Consider the following 22,479-nt stretch of genomic DNA (forward strand, 5'->3'; position numbering starts at 1 on the left):
AGCGTGCCACATAAACTTGTGCTGGGTCTCCTTTTCTGGAGAGGGGCGAGGGTCTCTCTTGCCAGCTATTTCATCTTTGGTGTACTGAGGTGGGGAAGGAATAGGGTTGCTGATTGGCTTCAGATTTTCAGGACAAGTTGATCCAGTCTTGGTTTTACTCCCCTGCATGCAGATACTTATAGTCTTGCTTTTCTTAGGAAAAGCAATAGGGAAATCAGAATAAGTTCCAGCATGCAATAGGGTAAAACTAGGAATCCTGTACATTTTTCATTTGTAGTTAGGAGGAACCTCCCAAATGGCCCTCAGTCATTGTGGCACACCTGCTTAGGCTGTGAGTGGATGTGTTTCGCTTTCTGGTCTATTGGCTGATCTCGAGCAGGGGCAAAAAGATTATACTTGGCCTTAGGTAGAGGTCTATCAGTATGCCCAGCATTGCGCCCCTCGCTATAATCAAGCTTCCACATTGAACAGAAGGTGATCTTGGGCTTCTTACAAAGCGTCGGAGGAATTCAGTCATGAAGTCGTATTGGCTGACTTTCTTGTATTCTCACAAGTCACTTGGTGCAAGGGAACAACAGCAATACTTCCTTGCACAAAAATGATGGCATTTATTTCTCCATAGTTTTTCACTTAGATGCAGCTCCAACACGGCTCTCTACATTAATGGTGGGGGTGGAAGGGAAATAGAACCAAAAGGTTACTAAGAGCCAAGAGTAACAGATAAGTATGAGAAAAAAAAAAGTGCGAAACTTGCTGGGCAGACTGGATGGGCCGTTTGGTCTTCTTCTGCCGTCATTTCTATGTTTCTATGGATCAACCTGTCCTGAAAATCTGGAGCCAGTTGGCAACCCTAGGAAAGAAGTACTAGTTGATAGGGTACAGCTCATGTCTTCACCACTTTGGGTGGCCACTCTTTCCTGCACTACATCCCCTCTGTGCCCCTGCCTCTGGTGTTCCTGTTAACACTCCCTAGCTGTCAGTTAGGGATGTGCATTCACATGATGAATAAGGCCGATTTGTTTCATTTGGGGGCCTTAAAACAAATTGGGAGCCCCGAATGAAATGAATCTTATTTTTTGCATTCATTTTAAATGAATGGATCGGGCCTAGGCCTAGACCCAAGGCCAGGGCCTCACCTAAGGCATAGGCCAAGACCCAAAGAAGGTGCTGTGGCTTACGCTTGAGCGTGATGCCAGCACCTTGGCTGAACTCCCCTCTCCCCCCCCCCCGAACAAACTTGATCCATTAGGTATCTGCAGAAGCAGCCGGGCTGTGTCCAGATACCTGGGCCTTGGCCAAAGCCAGGACCCAGGCCTGATGCTGCAGCCTGGTCCAGAGGCCAGGCCCCAGGCCAGATGCCGGGGCCCAGCCCAGGGGCAGGGTCCAGGTCTAACGCCACAGCCCAGCCCAGTGGCTAGGTCCCGATGCTGGGACTTTGCCTACAGGCCAGCTCCTGATGCCAGGGCTCTGACACCTGGGCCTCAGCCAGGCTCACGCCCGTAGCCCAGGCCTCTGAGCAGCTCCTACACATCTGATGTTCTCTTCTGTTTTTCTTCAACTGACGTCATCCACTGGGGTCATGCCAGAGTTAATTAACTCCAGTGCATTCAACCCAGTGGACGGTGCCATTACAATGACAATCCACAGTCCCTGTCATTCCCTCCTGTTGCATGATGGAATTTGAAGTACCTACTGGGGGTTTTGATATCACAACAGGATTAACTGATACTGTACCAGTACTTAAGAGGCAACTCTACTACTGAATGAGTTTGTCTGTTTGTCACACATACTCAATCTAGTTCGCAAACTGAGTTCACATCTGTGTTTAGCAAGCACAGAGCCAATTTACCAAACGGAATTAGCAGTTGTGGTGCAAACTCACTCTCTGTCTCTGTCCCTCACAATGTGTGCAAAAATGTCTCTGTCACACTCAAAAAGCAACAAGGAAGTCGATTTATCAAAGCCGTGAGTGTGTGTGTGTGTGTGTGTGTGCACTGCTGACTGACTCTTTTTGCGCGCACACACAAAAATTGTTAGAAAGAGAATCAAGAAAGCTGGCAATTTTTAAACTGCCTGTGTGGCTTGCAGGCCTAAAGGTATATTGTACCTGCGGGCCTGCAAGAACATTTTCAAAAGGAAACTTTCTCTGAGTAACTCTGCACTGATGTGCATGGTAAATAACCTTAGCTTTAGTGCCTAAGCCTCTAAGATCTCCTCAGCTATGCAATACAATTGTGGAGGAATGGGGAAGGGGAAATCTTGATGATGTACTTTGTTGGTATTAACATGTCAAACTATATAAAAAAAATAAACATGTTTTTGCTAATTTTGCTGTTTAAAACTAAAAAAAATGAAATGTCATGGTAAATCTGCTTGGCCCGATCACTTACTTACAAATACACAAATTCCCAAGTACAGCATTTCATATAAACCAAACTTTTATGTTTATTACTTTGTTTTTCAAAATATGAGCCAAAAAAGTCCTGACTTTGCCTGCATTGAATTTTGTTAAATTGGAATTTGGTAAAATAAAAAGGAAACTTGAAGAAAAATCAGATGGCCTAATCTCAGGCCACAAAATGTATTTTTCCTGTGGTTGCACAGAAGGAGGCTCACAGAAGGAGTCCGCATTGTGACAAAGCTATCAATGCGGATTCCTTCCGTGAGCCTCAAAGAGCGGCCGCCACGGCAGATTTAGTCCCCTGTCGCAGGCGGCGCCCATTTGCTGTCTGTGCAGAAGATAATTCCCATTCTGCTCACACTTGTTACCACCCAAAACGTGGCAACCCTGCTCCTAGCTGTCCCGAAACAGTCTGTACCTGAAAGTACTGAGCAGCTGAGGCCTCCTCTGTGCGCTGGCTGAACACCGAGCACTCCTTCCTCTGGCTTCGGCATCTCTTTAACGTGTTGGAAAATGTGCTGCATTCTGAAAACAGGAGCAACAGCTATTGAAATGCAAAATGTCAAGGTAACTGATGCACAAAGCAAGACAATCAAGAGATCACGGAAGCTTGCAGTGTAGCTTGGGAGCAATTATCAGCCAGTGTAAGGTCAGCGGGTATTACCTGAGTACATTTTACCCGCAGACATTACACTCATTTTCAAAGTGAAGGTGCATGTTTCCTTGCATGTCAAGCAGGCAATTGTAGAAGATGACATTTTTGTTGGGGAAGCACTGCATTGCCTTACATAAATGACTTTTAAAATTAGCCTCCCTGCGATTAAACTACAGATCTGTGGGATCGAGGGGGGGGGGGGGGGGAGATTCCCTTCTCAGCTACATATTACTGCAACCTTCAGCAGGCCATTTTACTTCCCTACATTCAAACAAAAATCGTAAGGACTTTGAGGGAGGATCCTTGTAACCATGTGAACTATCTGGTAGAATGCTTTGAGAAAAAATAGGTGATATTGTTATTAGAACAGAGATCCGCAGGTCCAGCTTGAAATGTAATGACATTTCTTGAGGTACTTCTGTTTCGGGGTAAACCTCCATGTGAGTGGAAGAGAAAGAAGGAAAACATTCTAAAAGCCACTCAGCTATAAAACTGGCTTAGCGGACTTTAGGATAATTTTCAGCCACAACCTAGCTCACTAAAAGCAGCCACATATGTTTGTTAGCTGCTCAGTGAGTCTTTGAAAATTTACCTCACAGTAGATAAAGACCATCTGGGCCCATCCGGTCTGCCCAGTTATTCCTGTCCACACTGCTAAGGATCTATCCCAGCTGCCAGCCATAGAGAGTGACCACTTCTAAGATACCTCTCCTGATCCAGGACAGTTTTTGTCATCTTCCTTATTTGTATTCATCCATCTTAGGCAGATAAGCCTATGAGGTGCCCCACGTAGTTCACACCCAGCCTTTTCCCCTTCCTAAGTCTAACCACAAAGCTTTGTACTGCTCTAATACCAGCATGGCTATTGTATGAACATCTGGCCCCCTAAGATCCATGTTCAGTCTGACAGATCGACCTGGCTGCATTTATTTTAGGACTTCTGTTTCTTACTGTACTTGCAGCTTGCCAGACAGACCCAGCTATTAGTTATTCTACCATCACAGCCTGCCAACAAAACCCTGGGGTGTGGTTGCCTGTGTTTCTACTAGTACATATACCAAAAAAAATAATATGTAAAAAACTGAATTGCAATTGAGTGGATTCCCCTGAAGAATCTCTGCGTAGTGAAACATGTTGGGAGAAAGTTGGGAGATTTTGCTAAATTTAGGTTCTTAGTGGTCTGAATGATTGCATGTGTGTGATGATTTTATTGTTATTTGGACAATTGAGAATTGTGAATTGTTCCTGTTTTTTTACGTGTATTGTACTAATTTTTACATATTATTTTTTTTGGGTAACAGTAAAGGTTATATGGGATCATTATATCGTTTTTTAATTTTTTAGAATTGTGATTAATGTGATATGCCAAAATTTTTGATATGTTTCTACTAGGTCTTCTATCATTTCATAATACATTACCCTCTTAATGTATTCACCAAGTACAGTATTTTAAACACATGTGATCCTCCTGACCTAGGGTGCAGCCTATCTGAGATTTCTAGCAAAAAAAACCAATTTTACCTTATTAGCTAGCATACATGAACTTGTAATTTGAATTTGTTATTGTAATTTCAGATTCTTGTAATCAAATAATTATAAATGTACTTGTCATTAAAAGTTTGGAAGGGGAATGGTAAATGAAATTGTAACAGTTGCCCAGTGCTTCATGCCCATTGCCCTTAAATAATATAATGCAGAATGTTAGACTGATTTTTGACTGTAATAACCTGCCATGTTTCCTGCTTATATTTAGCCCATGACATGTATTTTGAAGATGGATAAATGGCTAAAATGAACAAATCCTTGGGAATCCCACATGACAGACTAATATGCCAACCGCGGTTATGTACCACTGAAGATTCAAACTTTGGAAGCTAAAAATCCTAGAATCAATCTTGAATGGGAAATGCATTTTTTTTTTAATAAAGAAAGAGAGACTATACAGACCTGTCTCCCTTGCAACAAGATTCTGTCTGTTAGTAATAAATGCAACATTAAATACCATTATGACTCAAATTGCAGTGAAATTGAGAAGAAGACTTCTACCCAAATCTGAGAAAAGAAAGTGGGAGACAGAAAAGATAAACACTGCGCTAAATGTGCAGGAGCAAATGAAACAATTCATAGGTGAAGGTGGTATAATTCAGATTGTCACCCTGAAACATGCTTGGATCTCGGCAACATTGAAAAAGACATTATCGGATACAGAACTGTTGTAAGAAAGTCTCGGGCTCATTCATCAATTTGTGAGAGGCCATTATGACATATCACAAACTGTGTATGCAAATTTCACATTAATATTCAAGTGGGCGGAGCGTGGGCAGAATAAATGTAAAATAGGGCTGGTTAGTGCATCCTGCGATCCCCTTTGCACATTATCGTGGATTTTTATTGTGGCAAATAACTACACCAATTTTCTTGGCGTTTCAGGCAAAAAAAATCATTATCGCACCCGGTATCGTGCAGCGTGGTATTATCGCAGATCGTATCACGCACGAAAAAAACTCCAAACATAACAGACACACATACCATGCCTTCCTAGACCAATAAAAAAGCCTGTTTTTACCAGGTCAACTCTACTAAAGCCATTTTGTTTGTGTCAAATGTACTTGTAGAGGCATGCATGATACCTCGCCAGGCTCACTGCAGACAAGAACACGTGGAAAAAGAACTACATGAACAACAGCCAAGGCCACTTCCACGAGGTCTCAATAAGTGCCAGCATCGCAGGCAGAGGCTGTGCTACTGCTGGCTCAGGGCCCGCTCCAGCGTCCGGCACCCAGGCAGCCACAGCACTGGAGATAAAGGGACCGCATTAATCTCTACAGCAGATTTCCTTGCGACGTCAGTAGTTGATGGACTTGAAGAGAAGTTTCTATGCTTTTGCACACTTTCCAAATGTTGTCAGAGCTATTGACTGTAGAGATGTGAATCGTGTGCCCGATCGTCTTAACGATCAGGTTCGGATGGTGGGAGGGAAAAATCGGATCGTTAGAGATTGTGAATTGGAATCGTTCCGATTCCAATTCACATTGTTAATTTTTTAGTGAGGCCTGAGCAGATAAACAAAACCCCACCGAACCCCCCCCCCCCAAAAAAAATGTTAAATTACCTGGTGGTCCAGTGGGGGGGAGGGGGGGGTCCCCCGGCGCGATCTCCCACTCTCGGGCCATCGGCGCCATTTTGGCTACCACTGATAAAAAGGCGCCGATGGCCTGAAAAAAAAACCCCACCCCGACCCTTTTCAAATTACCCCTTTGCTTCTCCCACCCTCCCGACCCCCCCAAAAACCTTTTACATGTACCTGGTGGTCTAGCGGGGGGTCCGGGAGCCATCCCTTCAATCGTGCCAGTGCCGGTGCTGGAGGTTTCAAAATGGCGCCGATCGCTTTTGCCCTTAACTTGTCACAGGGAGCGACCATCGCTCCCTGTGACAAGGTAAGGGCAAAGGCGATCGACTGCCGGGGTCCGGGGGCGATCTCCCGCACGCGTGACGTCGGGAGCCAGGAAACAAAATGGCGCCCGCGCTACCTTTGCCCTGTCACATGATAAGGGCAAAGGGCCACCAGCGCCATTTCTCAACGCACCGGTGGCCAGAGAGTGGGAGGAGATTGCGTCGGGACCCCCCACTGGACCCCAGGTAATTTAAAACATTTTGGGGGGGTTCAGGAGGGTGGGGGATTTGTTTATAGGTTCGGGTGGGTTTTAGGGTTTTTTTGGTGTGCCGGTTTTCCCGCGCCCTATTTAACGATACAATACAAATGCCCCTGACGATAAATCGGGGGCATTTGTATTGTATCGCGTATCTAACGATTTTGGACGATTTTAAAATTATCTGACGATAATTTTAATCGTTCAAAAACGATTCACATCCCTAGTAAATGCTATAAAATACTTCTACACTTAGCTGTGAGCAGGTGAGGACAGCTCTTACACAGTCCTCGTAGTCCTCTGTGTATTGCATTCAGTGTTGACCAAGTATGGTCAGCTGAATTGAGTTCTTGAGTCTACAAGCTGCTTCCATACTAAATGCCACACAGTCATGAATGCATAAGCCTACTCCTACCAAAGATGCCATATGTTTGACATGATAGGTGATGGCTTTTATGTGTTGCTATCTTCACAGATATGAATTTTGTGCCACCTAAGTCCTTCAGGGGTCAATGTCAGAACACTGCACTAAGTACTGGTTATATATGCTTCTGACAGAAGTGTTTTCTGTGGGCAGCTATAGATAATGTTTGTATAGGAAAGACTCACTAGCAGTTACTGCAAGTTGGCACACACCTCTATATTGTTTTATGTCAAACATTGCAGGAACATAGGCCTTGAACATGTGTAGGTGCATGAAATGGAGCATGTAGTCCCTACTGCTAACATAAGTGAGTATGTGACTCGGTGACTGACGTGGTGTATGTGGCTTGTTCAATCGATGTGTGAGTGCTGTTGCTTTCGGAGGTTGCACCTTTGGCTCTGCAATCCAATACCACTTAGCAGGTAGTGTGTGTACCAAAACTGTGCACAGACATGTTTTATACTGCATTGATCAAATGTTTGCCCTTTGCAGAAGGTGTGCCTCTGACAGAGCAGCATATGGACAGCAGTAGAAATGGTCTAACCTATTGCACTGCAAATTTTCCACAAGTACACTCACATTTAATATGTAGTGTTCACAGAGGGGAAGAGGTGTGCAGGTAGGCATGGGGAGACATTCAGTATGCTTAAAACATTTACATGCATAGAAACATAGTGACATAGTAATGATGGGAGAAAAAAACCAAATGGTCCATCCAGTCTGCCCAGCAAGCTTCCCATGGTAGTAACTGCCACTCCATGCAGGTTACCCCCAGGCCCACTACTCCCATGCTTCTTTTCATTCATTCCCATCCTCTAGCCTTTAGGGATCCACACTGTTTATCTCATGTCCCTTTGAAATCCTTCATGGTTTTAGTCTTCACTACTTCTGCTAGAAGGTCATTCTAGGCATCCACACCCTCTCCGTGAAGAAATATTTTCTGACATCGGTTCTAAGTCTTCCTCCCTGGAGCTTCAAATCGTGACCCCTAGTTCTACTAAATTGTTTCCAATGAAATAGGTCTCTTGTTGACCATGGATCATTAAAACCTTTCAAGTATCTGAAGGTCTGTAACATATCACCCCTGCTCCTCCTCTCCTCCAGGGTATACATATTCAGGTTCTTCACCTCTCCTCATAAGTCATTTGATGGTGACCACCCACCATTTTGGTTTCCCTTCTCTGGTCCGCCTCCATCCTGTCTCTGTCCCTTTTGAGATACAGTCTCCAGAACTGAACACAGTATTCTAGGTGAGGCCTCACTTGGTCAAGGGAATTATCACTTCCCTTTTCTTACTAGATATTCCTCTCTCTATGCAGCCCAGCATTCTTCTGGCTTTAGCTATTGCCCTGTCACATTGCTTCACTGACTTCAGGTTGTTAGATACTATCACCCCAAGGTCTCTCTCCTGTTCCGTGCACATCAGCTCTTCACTCCCTAACACAGTTCTTTCAGATTACCACACCCCAGATGCATGACTCTGCACTTCTTGGCATTGAATCCCAGCTGCCATATCTTCGACCACTTTTCCAGCTTCCTTAAATCCCATCTCCTCCTCTTTACTCCTTCCAGCGTGTCCATTCTGTTTCAGATCTTAGTATAACTTTACCTTTTATCCCTTCCGCAATGTTGTTCACAAAGATGCTGAACAGAACCAGTCCCAACACTGATCCCTGTGGCACTCTGCTTAATACCATTTTCTCTTCAGAGAAGGTTCCATTTACCATCACCCGCTGTCTTCTATCCATCAACCAGTTTGTAATCTACACCATTACCTTGGAACTCACTCCCAAGCTTCTCGTTTTGTTGATGAGTCTTCTATGAGGGACCATATCAAAAGCCTTATACATATTATACAGGCCCCCAAGCTATACCAGTATAGATATGGGAGCCAAAGTGTTGAAGTCAGCCTGTTCCCCAGCATCAGCAGCACCCCTCTAGGCACTTTGGTGGTTGGCCATGGACATTGTAGAGAAGATGGTATTCTCTCACTCGTCATCCCTATTTGTGACCCAGCAACTGATAGTGTGTAGGAACACTCAGCAAGTACACATCGTATTAGGTTAAGCTACAAATGTAACTGGTTATATACCCTTGCACTCCTTACCAAAATAATTGGCCAGAAAATAAATTGTGTCATGATGACTCCAAGTTCGGCTTCATAGCACCCTGTTGATCTCAAGATCAAAATCATAGAACATTTAGAAAGACATGATTTAATGGAACACAGTCAACACAGATTTACCCAAGGGAAGTCTTGCCTAACAAACCTGCTTCATTTTTTTGAAGGGGTTAATAAACATGTGGATAAAGGTGAACCGGTAGATGTAGTGTACTTGGATTTTCAGAAGGCATTTGACAAAGTCCCTCACTGGCAGCATTTGTGTTTGATATGAGTGAAAAGGAAAAACTGATGCCCTTGAGCCAACAAAACAGTAGGAAAACACTGAAAAAGAAATTAACTCCTGCCTGGCATTTGGTTTTGCACTTGAAGATTCCAGTCAGCCCACAGGCATGAAGGAGGCAGCACACAGCTATGCATCTGGATTAGACAGGCCACTAAAAACTTTGAAGTGCAGAAAGAATTACTAGCTTTGTCCCCACTTAGAAGCCGCACTCGAGGCTGTGATATACTTGAAGCTGCCAGTAAAGAATTTGAGATGTTTCGGCTAAACATGGAGGTCACTTGCCTCATATGGGGCACCTGCAATGATAGGAAAAAGTGAAGGTTTCAGCAGCTTATTCAATTTGCTATGCTCAGCTTCCATTGCATCATTCATCAAGAGAGTTTGTGCTGTGAAATTTGCAAGTCGGCTTTATTGAATGACGTGATGGAAGAAGCAATTGTGAATGTTCTTTGAGTTCATGTGCTTAACTATTGCCAGTAAATAAGATGTTTGGAAGACGGAGCAGAGTATGGAGATTTAGGTTATGTTAATGCAGTCAGGTGGCTAAGTCATGGAAACTTGGTGAAGAGATTTATGGAGCTGCTTCCTCAGCTCAAGGACTTTTTAGAATAAAAGGACTCTGAAAGTCCCAACTTGTCAGACCCCCAGTAGCTCACAAGACTGTACTTTCTTATTAATGGGAAAGTCATCTGACCACATTGAACTTGAAACTTCAGGGTTATCATAGGAATATTGCAGATTTGCTGAAAGAAGTTCAGGTATTCGAGCTCAAACTGAACCTGTGGATTGAGCAGATGGCAACTGGAGGATCTACTAATTACTCATTGATGACCTGCCCCGGGTTCAGCAGAATCACAGCTTTTGAAGATCTGCAGCGCTACTTGGTAGAAATGAAGTCACAATTTCAGAAGAGATTCACAGATTTTGATGAGTATTAAATAATCATGCTTTAAGTTTCTGTGTCTGCCTTTGGAGTGCAAACTTCAGGATGTGTCTGAATTATCAAGCATCCGCCTTATCAGCGTGGCTCAGTTTCAAGAGGAATTGATTGAGCTGAAAGCAAATTATGCCTACAAAGAAGTCACGGTTTCCTGGACGTTTGGAGATTAGTAAATGTTAGAACTAAGAACATAAGAACATAAGAAAATGCCATACTGGGTCAGACCAAGGATCCATCAAGCCCAGCATCCTGTTTCCAACAGTGGCCAATCCAGGCCATAAGAACCTGGCAAGTACCCAAAAACTAAGTCTATTCCATGTAACCATTGCTAATGGCAGTGGCTATTCTCTAAGTGAACTTAATAGCAGGTAATGGACTTCTCCTCCAAGAACTTATCCAATCCTTTTTTAAACACAGCTATACTAACTGCACGAACCACATTCTCTGGCAACAAATTCCAGAGTTTAATTGTGCGTTGAGTAAAAAAGAACTTTCTCCGATTAGTTTTAAATGTGCCCCATGCTAACTTCATGGAGTGTCCCCTAGTCTTTCTACTATCCGAAAGAGTAAATAACCGATTCACATCTACCCGTTCTAGACCTCTCATGATTTTAAACACCTCTATCATATCCCCCCTCAGTCGTCTCTTCTCCAAGCTGAAAAGTCCTAACCTCTTTAGTCTTTCCTCATAGGGGAGTTGTTCCATTCCCCTTATCATTTTGGTAGCCCTTCTCTGTACCTTCTCCATCGCAATTATATCTTTTTTGAGATGCGGCGACCAGAATTGTACACAGTATTCAAGGTGCGGTCTCACCATGGAGCGAGTACAAAAAGAATAGATGCCTTAATCTTTTTCAATACTTTATTGATGCAGAGACGTTTCAAATCAAATGCCCGACTCAGGCCAAGTTTCGCAGCTTGTAGCCGCTGCCTCAGGGGCTCAAAACTTCAAATCACTGATACTGTATAATCCACTCTGATTAAACAATATGCCATCGATGCGGTTTGCCACAGAAATCTGATCTGGACCTTTTGATTTCAAGTTGTTTATTCATCGATGGCATATTGTTTAATCAGAGTGGATTATACAGTATCAGTGATTTGAAGTTTTGAGCCCCTGAGGCAGCGGCTACAAGCTGCGAAACTCGGCCTGAGTCGGGCATTTGATTTGAAACGTCTCTGCATCAATAAAGTATTGAAAAAGATTAAGGCATCTATTCTTTTTGTACTCACCTGACGGTATCATAGATCGCCTACCTCTTTGCTTCCTTTCACCATGGAGCGATACAGAGGCATTATGACATTTTCCGTTTTATTCATCATTCCTTTTCTAATAATTCCCAACATTCTGTTTGCTTTTTTGACTGCCACAGCACACTGAACCGACGATTTCAATGTGTTATCCACTATGACACCTAGATCTCTTTCTTGGGTTGTAGCACCTAATATGGAACCCAACATCGTGTAATTATAGCATGGGTTATTTTTCCCTATATGCATCACCTTGCACTTATCCACATTAAATTTCATCTGCCATTTGGATGCCCAATTTTCCAGTCTCACAAGGTCTTCCTGCAATTTATCACAATCTGCTTGTGATTTAACTACTCTGAACAATTTTGTGTCATCTGCAAATTTGATTATCTCACTCGTCGTATTTCTTTCCAGATCATTTATAAATATATTGAACAGTAAGGGTCCCAATACAGATCCCTGAGGCACTCCACTGTCCCCTCCCTTCCACTGAGAAAATTGCCCATTTAATCCTACTCTCTGTTTCCTGTCTTTTAGCCAGTTTGCAATCCATGAAAGGACATCGCCACCTATCCCATGACTTTTTACTTTTCCTAGAAGCCTCTCATGAGGAACTTTGTCAAACTATTCTGAAATTTATGGCTATCTGGCTAAACCTTGGGCAATGTTGGGTCCACCTGGTTCTGTGAAAGTACATTCTCTTTCATGAAATTGCTGAAATCAAAGATGAGGGCTACCCTCAATGATATAAACCTGGGGTCAGAATTGAGATGTGCCCTACCTGACTACACCCCACAGTTTTTGAGAATAGTAAACTCTGTTAAACACAAGTATTCTTATTGACTTTTCATCAACATTGATTAGCACTAGGCCAATAACTGTGTCTTTTTGTATGAATGCCTGTTAAACCAGTATTTTCACTGACTTGAAATTTGAAGTGACTAGCACTAGACTAGTCCTATGACTGTGTGCATGTTTGTATGAATAAAGTTGATTAAACTGTATTTTTGGAATGCTTTTGCTAAACAAATCCATTATTTTCACTAAAAAAAATTAATGTGTCTTATGCACATATGGATTTCTGATCATGTGGCCCACAACTGAAAAAACTCTGAGGATCCTACACTAGCTCTTATTCTGTCCTTCACAGATATCACTCTGCACAGCTATATGGATAGCTAAACCCTAATTCAGCTTCATATATGAAGACAGAATTGATTCTTAAATTCCAAACATTTGGGGGTAGTTTTTTAAAAAAATTGGGCATGCACATGGACGCGCAATTTTATAACATGCACGAGCTGGCGCACGCATGTTATAAAATGCCAAGTCAGCACGCGCAAAGGGGGGAAGGTATATGCTGTTATGCGTGGCGATGCATCGGGGCCTTCCCCAGTTCCCTCCCAGTCTGCTCCAATTAAGGAGCGGACTGGGAGGGAACTTCCCAATCCCCTAGCCTGACCTCCCTTCCCCTTCCCCTTCCCTGTCCTCCCCCTATCCCTATCCTAAATTCCCCCCAAATCTTTATCTTACCTTTTGCTCCTGCTTCTGAGTAGGAGCAAGTTGCATGCGCTGGCACCCTGCCGGCACACGATCTCCCAGCACGGCGGCTAATGGCCGCTGTGCTGGGTGCCTCTAGCTCCGCCCTGCCCCCCAGACTGCCCTGCCCCCCAGACCGCCCCTTTCGATAACCCCAGGACTTACATGCATCCCAGGGGTTTACATGCGTGGCCAGGCCCTTTGAAAATTGGCCCGGCGCACATAAAGCCCGGACCCGCACGTAAACCCCTGGGTTTCACGCACATAAGTGAATTAAAACCCGGCCCTTATTGAGGAAAACAAGCTGGAACACACAGGATGATGAAAACGAAAAAAAGAATAACTGATGCAGAGTCTCTGAACTGTGCTGTAATTATCATGATGCCTTTAAATATTTTGGGTGAATCATGGCAAAAAGCAATGCTTCTTTTTGAGTTCTTAGAGAGAGATTTAATGAGATGTGGATGCCTGAGAGCAGCCATGGGTTGGGAAACATTCAGGAGAACAAAAGTAGGCCAAACTCTGGCTGGTTCTACAGAAATAACAGTTTATTTACAGGCGAGGAAAAAAAATACAGCTAAAAGGCTGCTTACCTCAGCAGCCTCTTGAATTAACCAAAAACAGTCAGATTATAGGTAGTCCTTGCATAGGCTATCTTGCTGCCTTCTCCCTGGGGCCCCTCTAACCCTTCTGGGCCTTGATTTCTTATCCTGTAGTGAGGGGAGCCTCCCTTGATCCAGAATCCCTTGCAGGGATAGCAATGGCCTGTCCTTTAAGGTGTTCTGAGGGAGTTTCCTATATATTCCCTCACATGGGAACTGCAGTATTACCTTAGAACTGTTGACAAAAACTGGAGTATCCTCATACAGTGAACTAAATCTTTTAGAATACATTGCTTCCCGCCCTATCAAAGCAAATGTTTCTAAACTTCTGCTACCTGGGAGGAAATGATGTCACCTGGGCTGTCACTGAGAATGTGATTTCCTGCTATAAAGATATTTCTTTTGGCATAATCCAGGTTTTGCATCTCACCCTGTATTGCACTATGTGATCATGCTTTTGAATGTAAGAAAAGAGACCCCTAGCAGCTGTGGTTGTCAGTCAGGGAGTGGTCAGTCTGAGGGAAATTTAGAATAAAGAAAGATTTAGAGAGCACAAGTTGGTGATAGCCAGTTTTTAATCAGTGCAGATCTCCAGCAGGTGCATCTGAGTAATTTTTGTTAATCTCAGCTCTAGAAAATATCAGAGGAATCTGGAGGGCTTTCAGAAAGTGCTGGCATTTAGATGCTTGTCTGTGTTCATAAATCTCATTCATTATATACACAGATGCTACAAAGTCCACCTCATTTTTGTACTGCATTGTTGGAAAGAACTACAAGTGTGTGCAGTGATGTGAAAGTAAAGCAGAAGTTATTGAAACCACTAATCGGTATGAGGTGCTGCTTTCCTTGAAAAAGTGCAACCATACTGACTGCTGCATCGCAAGGATCAAAAATAAACCCTGTAATTTGTATGCCTGAGAATGAACCCTATTTTATAATCCACAAACTGCACCTGACCAGGCAATCACACAATTTCTTCTTTCTTTTCCATAGGCAGTTCTGTGGAGCTGGAGACTTTGGTGCACAACTTCACCAGTTTTATATCAGTCTCAGCTGCCACTAACCACAAGGTTCTCTCTGAAGAACTACAATGAACTGTCCCCACAGAATCTTGAGAAGTGCAGTACATCAAAATGGTGTCCTCTAGTCAGGAGGAAGGTGCCAGAATGACATCACTCCGATGTGGCCTCCAAGCAGAAAGCATCATTTGAAGAGGATGTTGATAGAAGAGGACATACAGAGGCCTGGACCTAGGCCTCGATGACAGGACCCAACCTTTGGGCTGAGCCCCAGTATCAGATAAGGTAAGTGGGTGCAGTTTAGAGTTTGGGGTTTTTTATGTTTATTTTGTTTCTGCAAAGGACATAAATGAAATAAATATTAAAGAAAATGATACTTGGTACTGGTGGTGAGGGGGAACGCAAAAACGAATGTGACCTGTCTTTGTCATTAATATTTTCCCTATTATTTACATCAGAGGGGATTTGCATTCTGGGGCCTTCCCTTGCTTTATTCTCCACCTTTTTATGGGTTTTGGCTCAGGGGTATAAATTGCCCTGTGAGCATGCTCAGAGCAGATAGAAGATGACACTGAAGAGAGTAAGGAGCTTGAGATCACCTCTGGGTCTCAGGAGAGAATTGAAGTTTTGGAGATTCTGAGAGTAGAAGAGTATTGGATTTTTTAAAGATTTTGGAAGTAGGAATTTTGAATCAGTTTCCTGAAAGAAGGGCAAAGCCCCAGTATCTTGAAGAGCTGGGTTTAGTTAACAACAGAGGTGGGAGCTTGCCGAGTTTTGTATTTTTGGAGCTTGAGATTTTTGTACAGACTTTTGGAGTTAACTGTTTTGGAAGTACTATTTTTGGACAAGAGAATTTTCACCTCTCCAGCCCTTACATTTTGCTGGAGCTTGAAGAAATTATCCTACTCCCCCAAGGGAAGGGATTCTTTAGAGTTGGACAGTGAACACTAGTTCAGGTGTGAGAAGAACAACTGGGGGATTTATCATAGACAAACAGGCTATGGTCTTTTGATTCTGTTGATGCTGTTTCCAATTTTTTCTATACTGGCCATTGGGCAACCCCTGTCACATGATGGCGCAAACAAATCTACGGAAAACGATTCGCAGCAGGAAATCGCTCCCAGACCCCCGCTGGACCCCCAGGGGCTTTTGGCCAGCTTGGGGGGGCCTCCTGACCCCCACAAGACTTGCCAAAAGTCCAGCGGGGGTCCGGAACGACCTCCTGCAGTCGAATCATGTTGGTCTATGGCCGCCGCCATTTTGCGCCGCCATTTTGCAAAATGGCGGCGCAGAATGGCGCCGGCTGAAGACAACACGATTCAATTGCAGGAGACCATTCTGGACCGCCGCTGGACCCCCAGGTAATTTAAGGCATTTGGGGGGGGGGGGGGTTCGGGAGGGTGGGGGATTTAATTTAAAGGGTCGGGGGTGGGTTTTAGGGGGTTTTAGTGTGCCGGTTCACGATTTTAACGATTTTCACGATACTCTAAACACCCAAACGGCGACGATACGATTCCCTCCCCTTCCCAGCCGAAATCGATCGTTAAGACGATCGAGGACACGATTCACATCTCTAGTTAGTATACTGAGATAGAGTTGGGTGGCGAGAGAGTTAATACTTGATTTGTGGCTTTTTAGGATTGGTATTATTAATATGAATAGATGATGCATTTGCTTATATTCATATGTACTCATAATTTCTGAGGAATGATTGTATGCACAATGGTTTTAATATTTTTGATATGTAAATTTGTGAATTGCTACAAGCAACTGGAAGCAGCAACTGCTAAAAGTAAATAAATAAACAAGAACACTATTCTGAAGCTATTTTCTAGTTATTGCTTGTCACTCTGCCAAGTGAAACCCAAGAAGGAGAAAAAGATCAGCAGCAAAGTGCCACTACTGACAATCCTTTCCTTTCTCAGCGGGTAAGACCAGTGCAGCATATTAGCAGCAGGAAGTCAAAAAGAGTTTTTCTAAATAGTGAAGTTTGAAGTTTTGAGCACTCTGTGAGAACAGAGCTCAGTATACAGCTTCCTTCCAGAATGAAGTCTCAAAAGAAATGTGTAGTACTTCTCATACATGCCCAGTCTTTAGGATCAGTGACACTGGATCTAGAGAGCAGTGATAGTCTGCAATAGAAAAATGCTTCACTCTGGTATGTTGTCTCTGTGGTCTTCTTGCCAGCATGTCCTGCCCTGTCTTTGACAAGGTTGTAAGGTCATACATGACTCACAGGAAAGGGCTGGTTGCTATGCCTACTTAAGAACATAAGAATATAAGACATGTCATCCTGGGTCAGACCAAGGGTTCATCAAGCGCAGCATCCTGTGTCCAACAGTGGCCAATCCAAGTCACAAGTACCTGACAAATGCCCAAACATTAAATAGATCCCAAGCTACTATTTCCTATTGATCAACAGCAGTTTATGGACTTCTCCTCTAGGAACTTATCCAAACCTTTTTTAAACCCAGATACTCTAAATGCAGTAACCACATCCTCTGGCAATGAATTCCAGAGCTTAATTAAGTGTTGAATGAAAAACAATTTTCTCCGATTTCTTTTAAATGAGCTACTTGCTAACTTCATGGAGTGCCCCCTAGTCCTTTTATTGTCTAAGAGAGTAAATAACCAATTTACATTTATGTATTCAAGTCCTTTCATGATTTTGTAGAGACCTGTATCATATCCACCCTCAGCCATCTCTTCTCCAAGCTGAACAGCCCTAATCTCTTCAGCCTTTCCTCATAGTGGAGCTGTTCCATGCCCTTTATCATTTTGGTCACCCTTCTCTGTACCTTCTCCAGTGCAATCTTTTTTGAGATGCAGTGACCAGAATTGCACACAGTTTTCAAGGTGCCATCTCACCATGGAGCGATACAGAGGCATTATAACATCCACTGTTTTATTCACCATTCCCTTCCTAATAATTCCTAATATTCTGTTTGCTTTTTTGATTTCCACAGCACACTGAGCCGACAGTTTCAATCCACAAAAGGTCATTGCCACCTATCCCATGAATTTTTAGTTTTTTTAGAAGCCTCTCAAGAGGAACCTTGTCAGACGCCTACTGAAAATCCAGATATACCACATCTACTGGTTCACCTTTGTCCACATGTTTATTGAACCCTTCAAAAAAATGTAGGAGATTTGTGAGGCAAGACTTTCCTTGGGTAAATCTATGCTGGCTGTGACCCATTAAACCATGACTATCTAAATGTTCTGTGATTTTATTCTTAATAACAGTGTCCATGATTTTTCCTGGCACTGAAGTCAGGCTCACCGGTCTATAGTTTTCCGAATCAACCTTGTAGCCCTTTTTAAATTTCGGGGTTATATTTGCACCTTCCTTTCTTCAGGTGCAATGGATGGTTTTAACACCCTTGGCGTGTCCCACCTTGGGCATGCAATCTCCCTCCAACGACTACCACTCTGACTCACAGAAACCTTCTTGATTTTTTCTCTGAATCAGCTGTCCCCTTACATGCTTAGAGCACAGATATATACCTAACTATATTATATATTTTAATTGATATTAATTTATTGTTCAGAACCAGTTTCTGTTTTCTCTGTTAAATACTTTTAATGTAACAGGTTGTTGTAAATGTAAACCGGAGTGAAGGCAACTTCTGCTAACCTCGGTATATAAAAAAATGCTAAATAAAATAAATTAATTGTAATAGGTTTGAAATTTCTTTTCTGAGTTCTTTCAAAACACTAGGGTGTATACCATCCAGCACAGGTGATTTACTACTTTTCAGTTTGTCAGTCTGGCCAATTACATCTTCCAGGTTCACCATGATTTAGTTCAGTTTAGTTCAGATACCCATCTCCGGAATGTGTATCTTCCCAAAATCCTCTTCAGTAAACACTGAAGCAAAGAATTCATTCACTCTTTCCACAATGGCCTTATCTTCCCTAAGTGCCCCTTAAACCCCTCGATTATCTAATGGTCCAACCGACTGCCTCACAGGCTTTCTGCTTCAGATATATTTTCAAAGGTTTTTAATATGAGTTTTTACCTCTATGGACAACCTCTTTCAAATTCTCTCTTAGCCTGCCTTATCAATGTCTTACATTTAACTTGCCAATGCTTATGTTTTATCCTATTTTCTTCTGCTGGATCCTTCTTCCAATTTTTGAATGAAGATCTTTTGGCTAAAATAGCCTCTTTCACCTCACTTTTTAGCCATGCCGGCAATCATCTGACCTTCCTTCCACCTTTCTTAATGCGTGGAATACATCTGGATTGCGCTTCTAAGATGTTATTTTTGAACAATGTCCTCGCCTGTTGCACACTCTAAACCTTTGTAGCTGCACCTTTCAGTTTATTTTTTTTTTAACTATTTTTCTCATTTTATCAGTTTCCCTTTTGAAAGTTTAGTATTAGAGCTGTCCCCCTTCTGGTCATTATTTCAAACTTGATCATATTATGATCCCTATTGCCAAGCGGCCCCACCACTGTTTCCTCTCTTATGAAATCCTGCGCTCCACTGAGAATTAGAGCCAAAATTTCTCCCTCTTGTCGGTTCCTGAACCAATTGCTATATAAAACTGTGATGTATTCCATCTTGGCTTTTGCCTCCTTTTGAATAGCTATTTAACAGAAACATACTACTTGCCCACTTCTGACTAGCTATTTAATAAAGACACATAAACATACTAAAGAAAATACCCCAATAGTTAATTCTCCCCACAACCTTTAAGTTCTACCAGCATGGTGATCCTCCTCCTCTCAGTGCTCACACTGGATCTACTTACAGCTATCTTCCCCATTGACTTCACAGAGAAGGGCTGGCTGCTTGGGTTAGTTAGTTACGCTTACTAACTGAACTGGCACTGCACCTTTTCCCCATAGACTTCAATGGCCCTTAAAAATGACTAAGAGACAAAATGAATAGGATATGTTTCAATCAGGAGATAGCTACCATTCATTTAGGGGATGACATGAATGCAACAAAGGAGACCCATTCATTTTAGATGTTATATTTTTTTTTAAATGTGTGCACATCCCTTTTATTTAAATTACCCTGCAAAGGGGTAGGATGGCAGGGAAAGATGGTAGGACCTTTCCACATTGTGTCTAGGGTATCTTATATTCATCACTATTAAAATTAAACTCCATGGCATCATGACAGGCAGGAAGCCACTGGGTCACAGAATCAACATACCCCACAGAGAAAAATAAAACAAATTTAAAATCTCATTGTCTTGGGCTGATGTTGCGGAAGTGGACCCTTGGGTCGAGGGGGAGTTTGCACAACCTGCAGGGAGGAGCTCGACAGGTCCCCATCATTGGCAGGCAGAGCTGGCTGACGCAGAGGCCAAACTGGAGCTTCATCAATACCAGCCATCAGTCCCCTTAGGTTGAGCCCTCGGGTACCGGGGCTGGCTGGACTTAGGCACAGGCCTCTGTGGAGGTAATGATCTGTCACAAAGAAGATGGTGTGGGCCAGCACAGTTGGAGAAGGCGGAATCTGGATGAGCAGCGGTCAGGGCAAGTGGCAGGCAGACAGTCAGGATCAGGCTATGTTCCGAGATGGGTGGAGTTCACTCAGTGTCGAGGTTCAGGGCAGGCAGAGTTCAATCAGTAATGTTGAGCAGGCAGTGCTCAGAGGCAGGCAGAAGTCGAACAGCATCAAAGTCCAGTCCGAGGTCAAGCCTGAAGTCCGATCCAAGGTCAAAACCAGAAGTCCAATCCGATGAGATGAGGAAGAGGAGGACAAGGAGCCATAGGAGCAAGACAAGACACTGAAGGATGAAGGCAAGACTGCTCACAAAGATAATAACTCAAGACAACCAGACACCCAGGAGCCACGAACCAGACACAGGAACACAGGAGCAACACACAGCGGAATCAGGAACCAGGAAGCAAGGATTATGAATCAGGAACCAGGAACTCAGAGGTAAAACACAGAAGTGGCTTATTAAAGGCCCAGGGCAGTGATCTCATCAGGAGGGGCCGTAGGGTTTTTCCCACCATGGTCCCTTTAAATTTAGAATGGGGACATGCACGCGTTCCTAAGGAGGACACACCACCTTAAGCCCTGTGGAGGACATGTCCTGGTGGCCTGAGGCTGAAGAGGGAGATGGCTTTCCTGCTGCAGGTAGCGGCATGGTCTCGAGGAAGGCCCTCATCGTGCAACGTCGTGCATTTGTTCGGGCCGAGCTGGAGATGAGAGAGGTGGTCCACGGGGATAGCCCACGGACCACTGATCGTAACAGCTGATTTATCTTGTCTTTTTTTCTTTCCCTTCTACAATTCAGTGTTATGTCTTGATCCAATACTTTTCACTGTCTCTTTCTTATTCTTTCACTCTCTTGTACTATCCCCAATCTTTCTTCCTCTCACCCTCTCTACTTTCTCTTTTTGTTGATGCACAATCTTTCTCTCTCTGCTTTAGTTGTCTTCCATGCATATGAAAATGACTCAATGTTGGTGAGTTAGGGTGAATACCAGAGAACTGCTCTTGAGATTTGTCCAGAATGAAGTAATCAGCTACTTTGGAGGGAACTATGCAATTGGATAACACTTTGGAGGAGACATTCAGAAGCCACTGAACCAAGAATAGTATGAAAAGAGACGAATGTAAGAGGTATAGAAATAGATGAGACATTTAAGAAGTTTGAAGGTGATAAAGAAGAGGAGGAATGGATAGCAGCTCGATTATTAGGGCAGAGTTTCAAGATTTGGATGTCAAAAGCATGTGGGAACAGAGAATGAAAATACTTTTGAGGGCAGAGGGATTTTGGATTCGAGAGGGGCAACACTGTGTGAGTGTTTTACAGTGAGGATTTGCAAGCATTCCATCACTCAGGTTATGTGGAATAGTGCTGAATAGGACCATTAAATATTGCTCTAATTGCTGGAGCTACATAAGATTCATTGTTACAGCAGTAAGATGATGCAACACATGGTGTCCTTCAGTTATATGCCTCAGGTTAGTCATAAGTCACAAGCTTGAAGAAAGGAAACTGCTAGTATAGAGAAAAATGCACACACTGATATGCTTCATTGCTGTTCTGAAAATGATCCATGTTAAAAATGTTTTTCTTCTATGATTTTAAGCCTGGAGTTATCCTGACAGATTTATAAAATACCACATTTCATGGTAAAAGTAATATTATTAAGCCAGTGTAAGATGTCACGTATGATGTATGTATTTTAATCATCTGTATGTGCACTGTATTTTTTATTTTAGAGGGCAATTTTCAAACAGCCTGCATAAGGAAGTCAGCAAAACCACAATTAAGTTATACCCTATTTTAAGAGGACATACGCGCATAAGTCAGATTTGAAAATTATCCCACCCGCACAAGTTACACCTGCTATTTCAAATGCACAGCTTTTGTCTGAAAAATTATGGGCCAGATCTTAAAATATACGTGTGGGCGAAGATTTGTTCGTGCAACCCGGCGCAAACAAATCTACGCCCGATTTTATAACATGCGCGTGCTGCCGCGCGCATGTTATAAAATCCAGGCTCAGCGAGTGCAAGGGGGTGCACACATGTGCCCCGATGGCTTTCCCCGTTCCCTCTTTTTTTCCAGCCCCCCCCCTCCACCTTCCACTTTCTAACCCACCCC

The 22,479-nt window shown here is 43.2% G+C and overlaps 1 protein-coding gene across 5 annotated transcripts in view; it reads right to left on the reverse strand.

Annotated features, from left to right (window-relative positions):
- Window positions 1–22,479, reverse strand: part of LOC115097476 (histone-arginine methyltransferase CARM1-like) — a 296,952-nt gene that overhangs the window by 151,007 nt on the left and 123,466 nt on the right. For all 5 annotated transcript variants that reach the window (XM_029613378.1, XM_029613387.1, XM_029613361.1 and 2 more), the window contains one exon: window positions 2,820–2,926. In XM_029613378.1, coding sequence (XP_029469238.1) covers window positions 2,820–2,926 — 107 coding nt within the window. The remainder of the gene's footprint in view (window positions 1–2,819; window positions 2,927–22,479) is intronic.

The sequence above is a fragment of the Rhinatrema bivittatum genome, chromosome 1, assembly GCF_901001135.1.
Source record: "Rhinatrema bivittatum chromosome 1, aRhiBiv1.1, whole genome shotgun sequence".
Classification (NCBI taxonomy): domain Eukaryota; kingdom Metazoa; phylum Chordata; class Amphibia; order Gymnophiona; family Rhinatrematidae; genus Rhinatrema; species Rhinatrema bivittatum.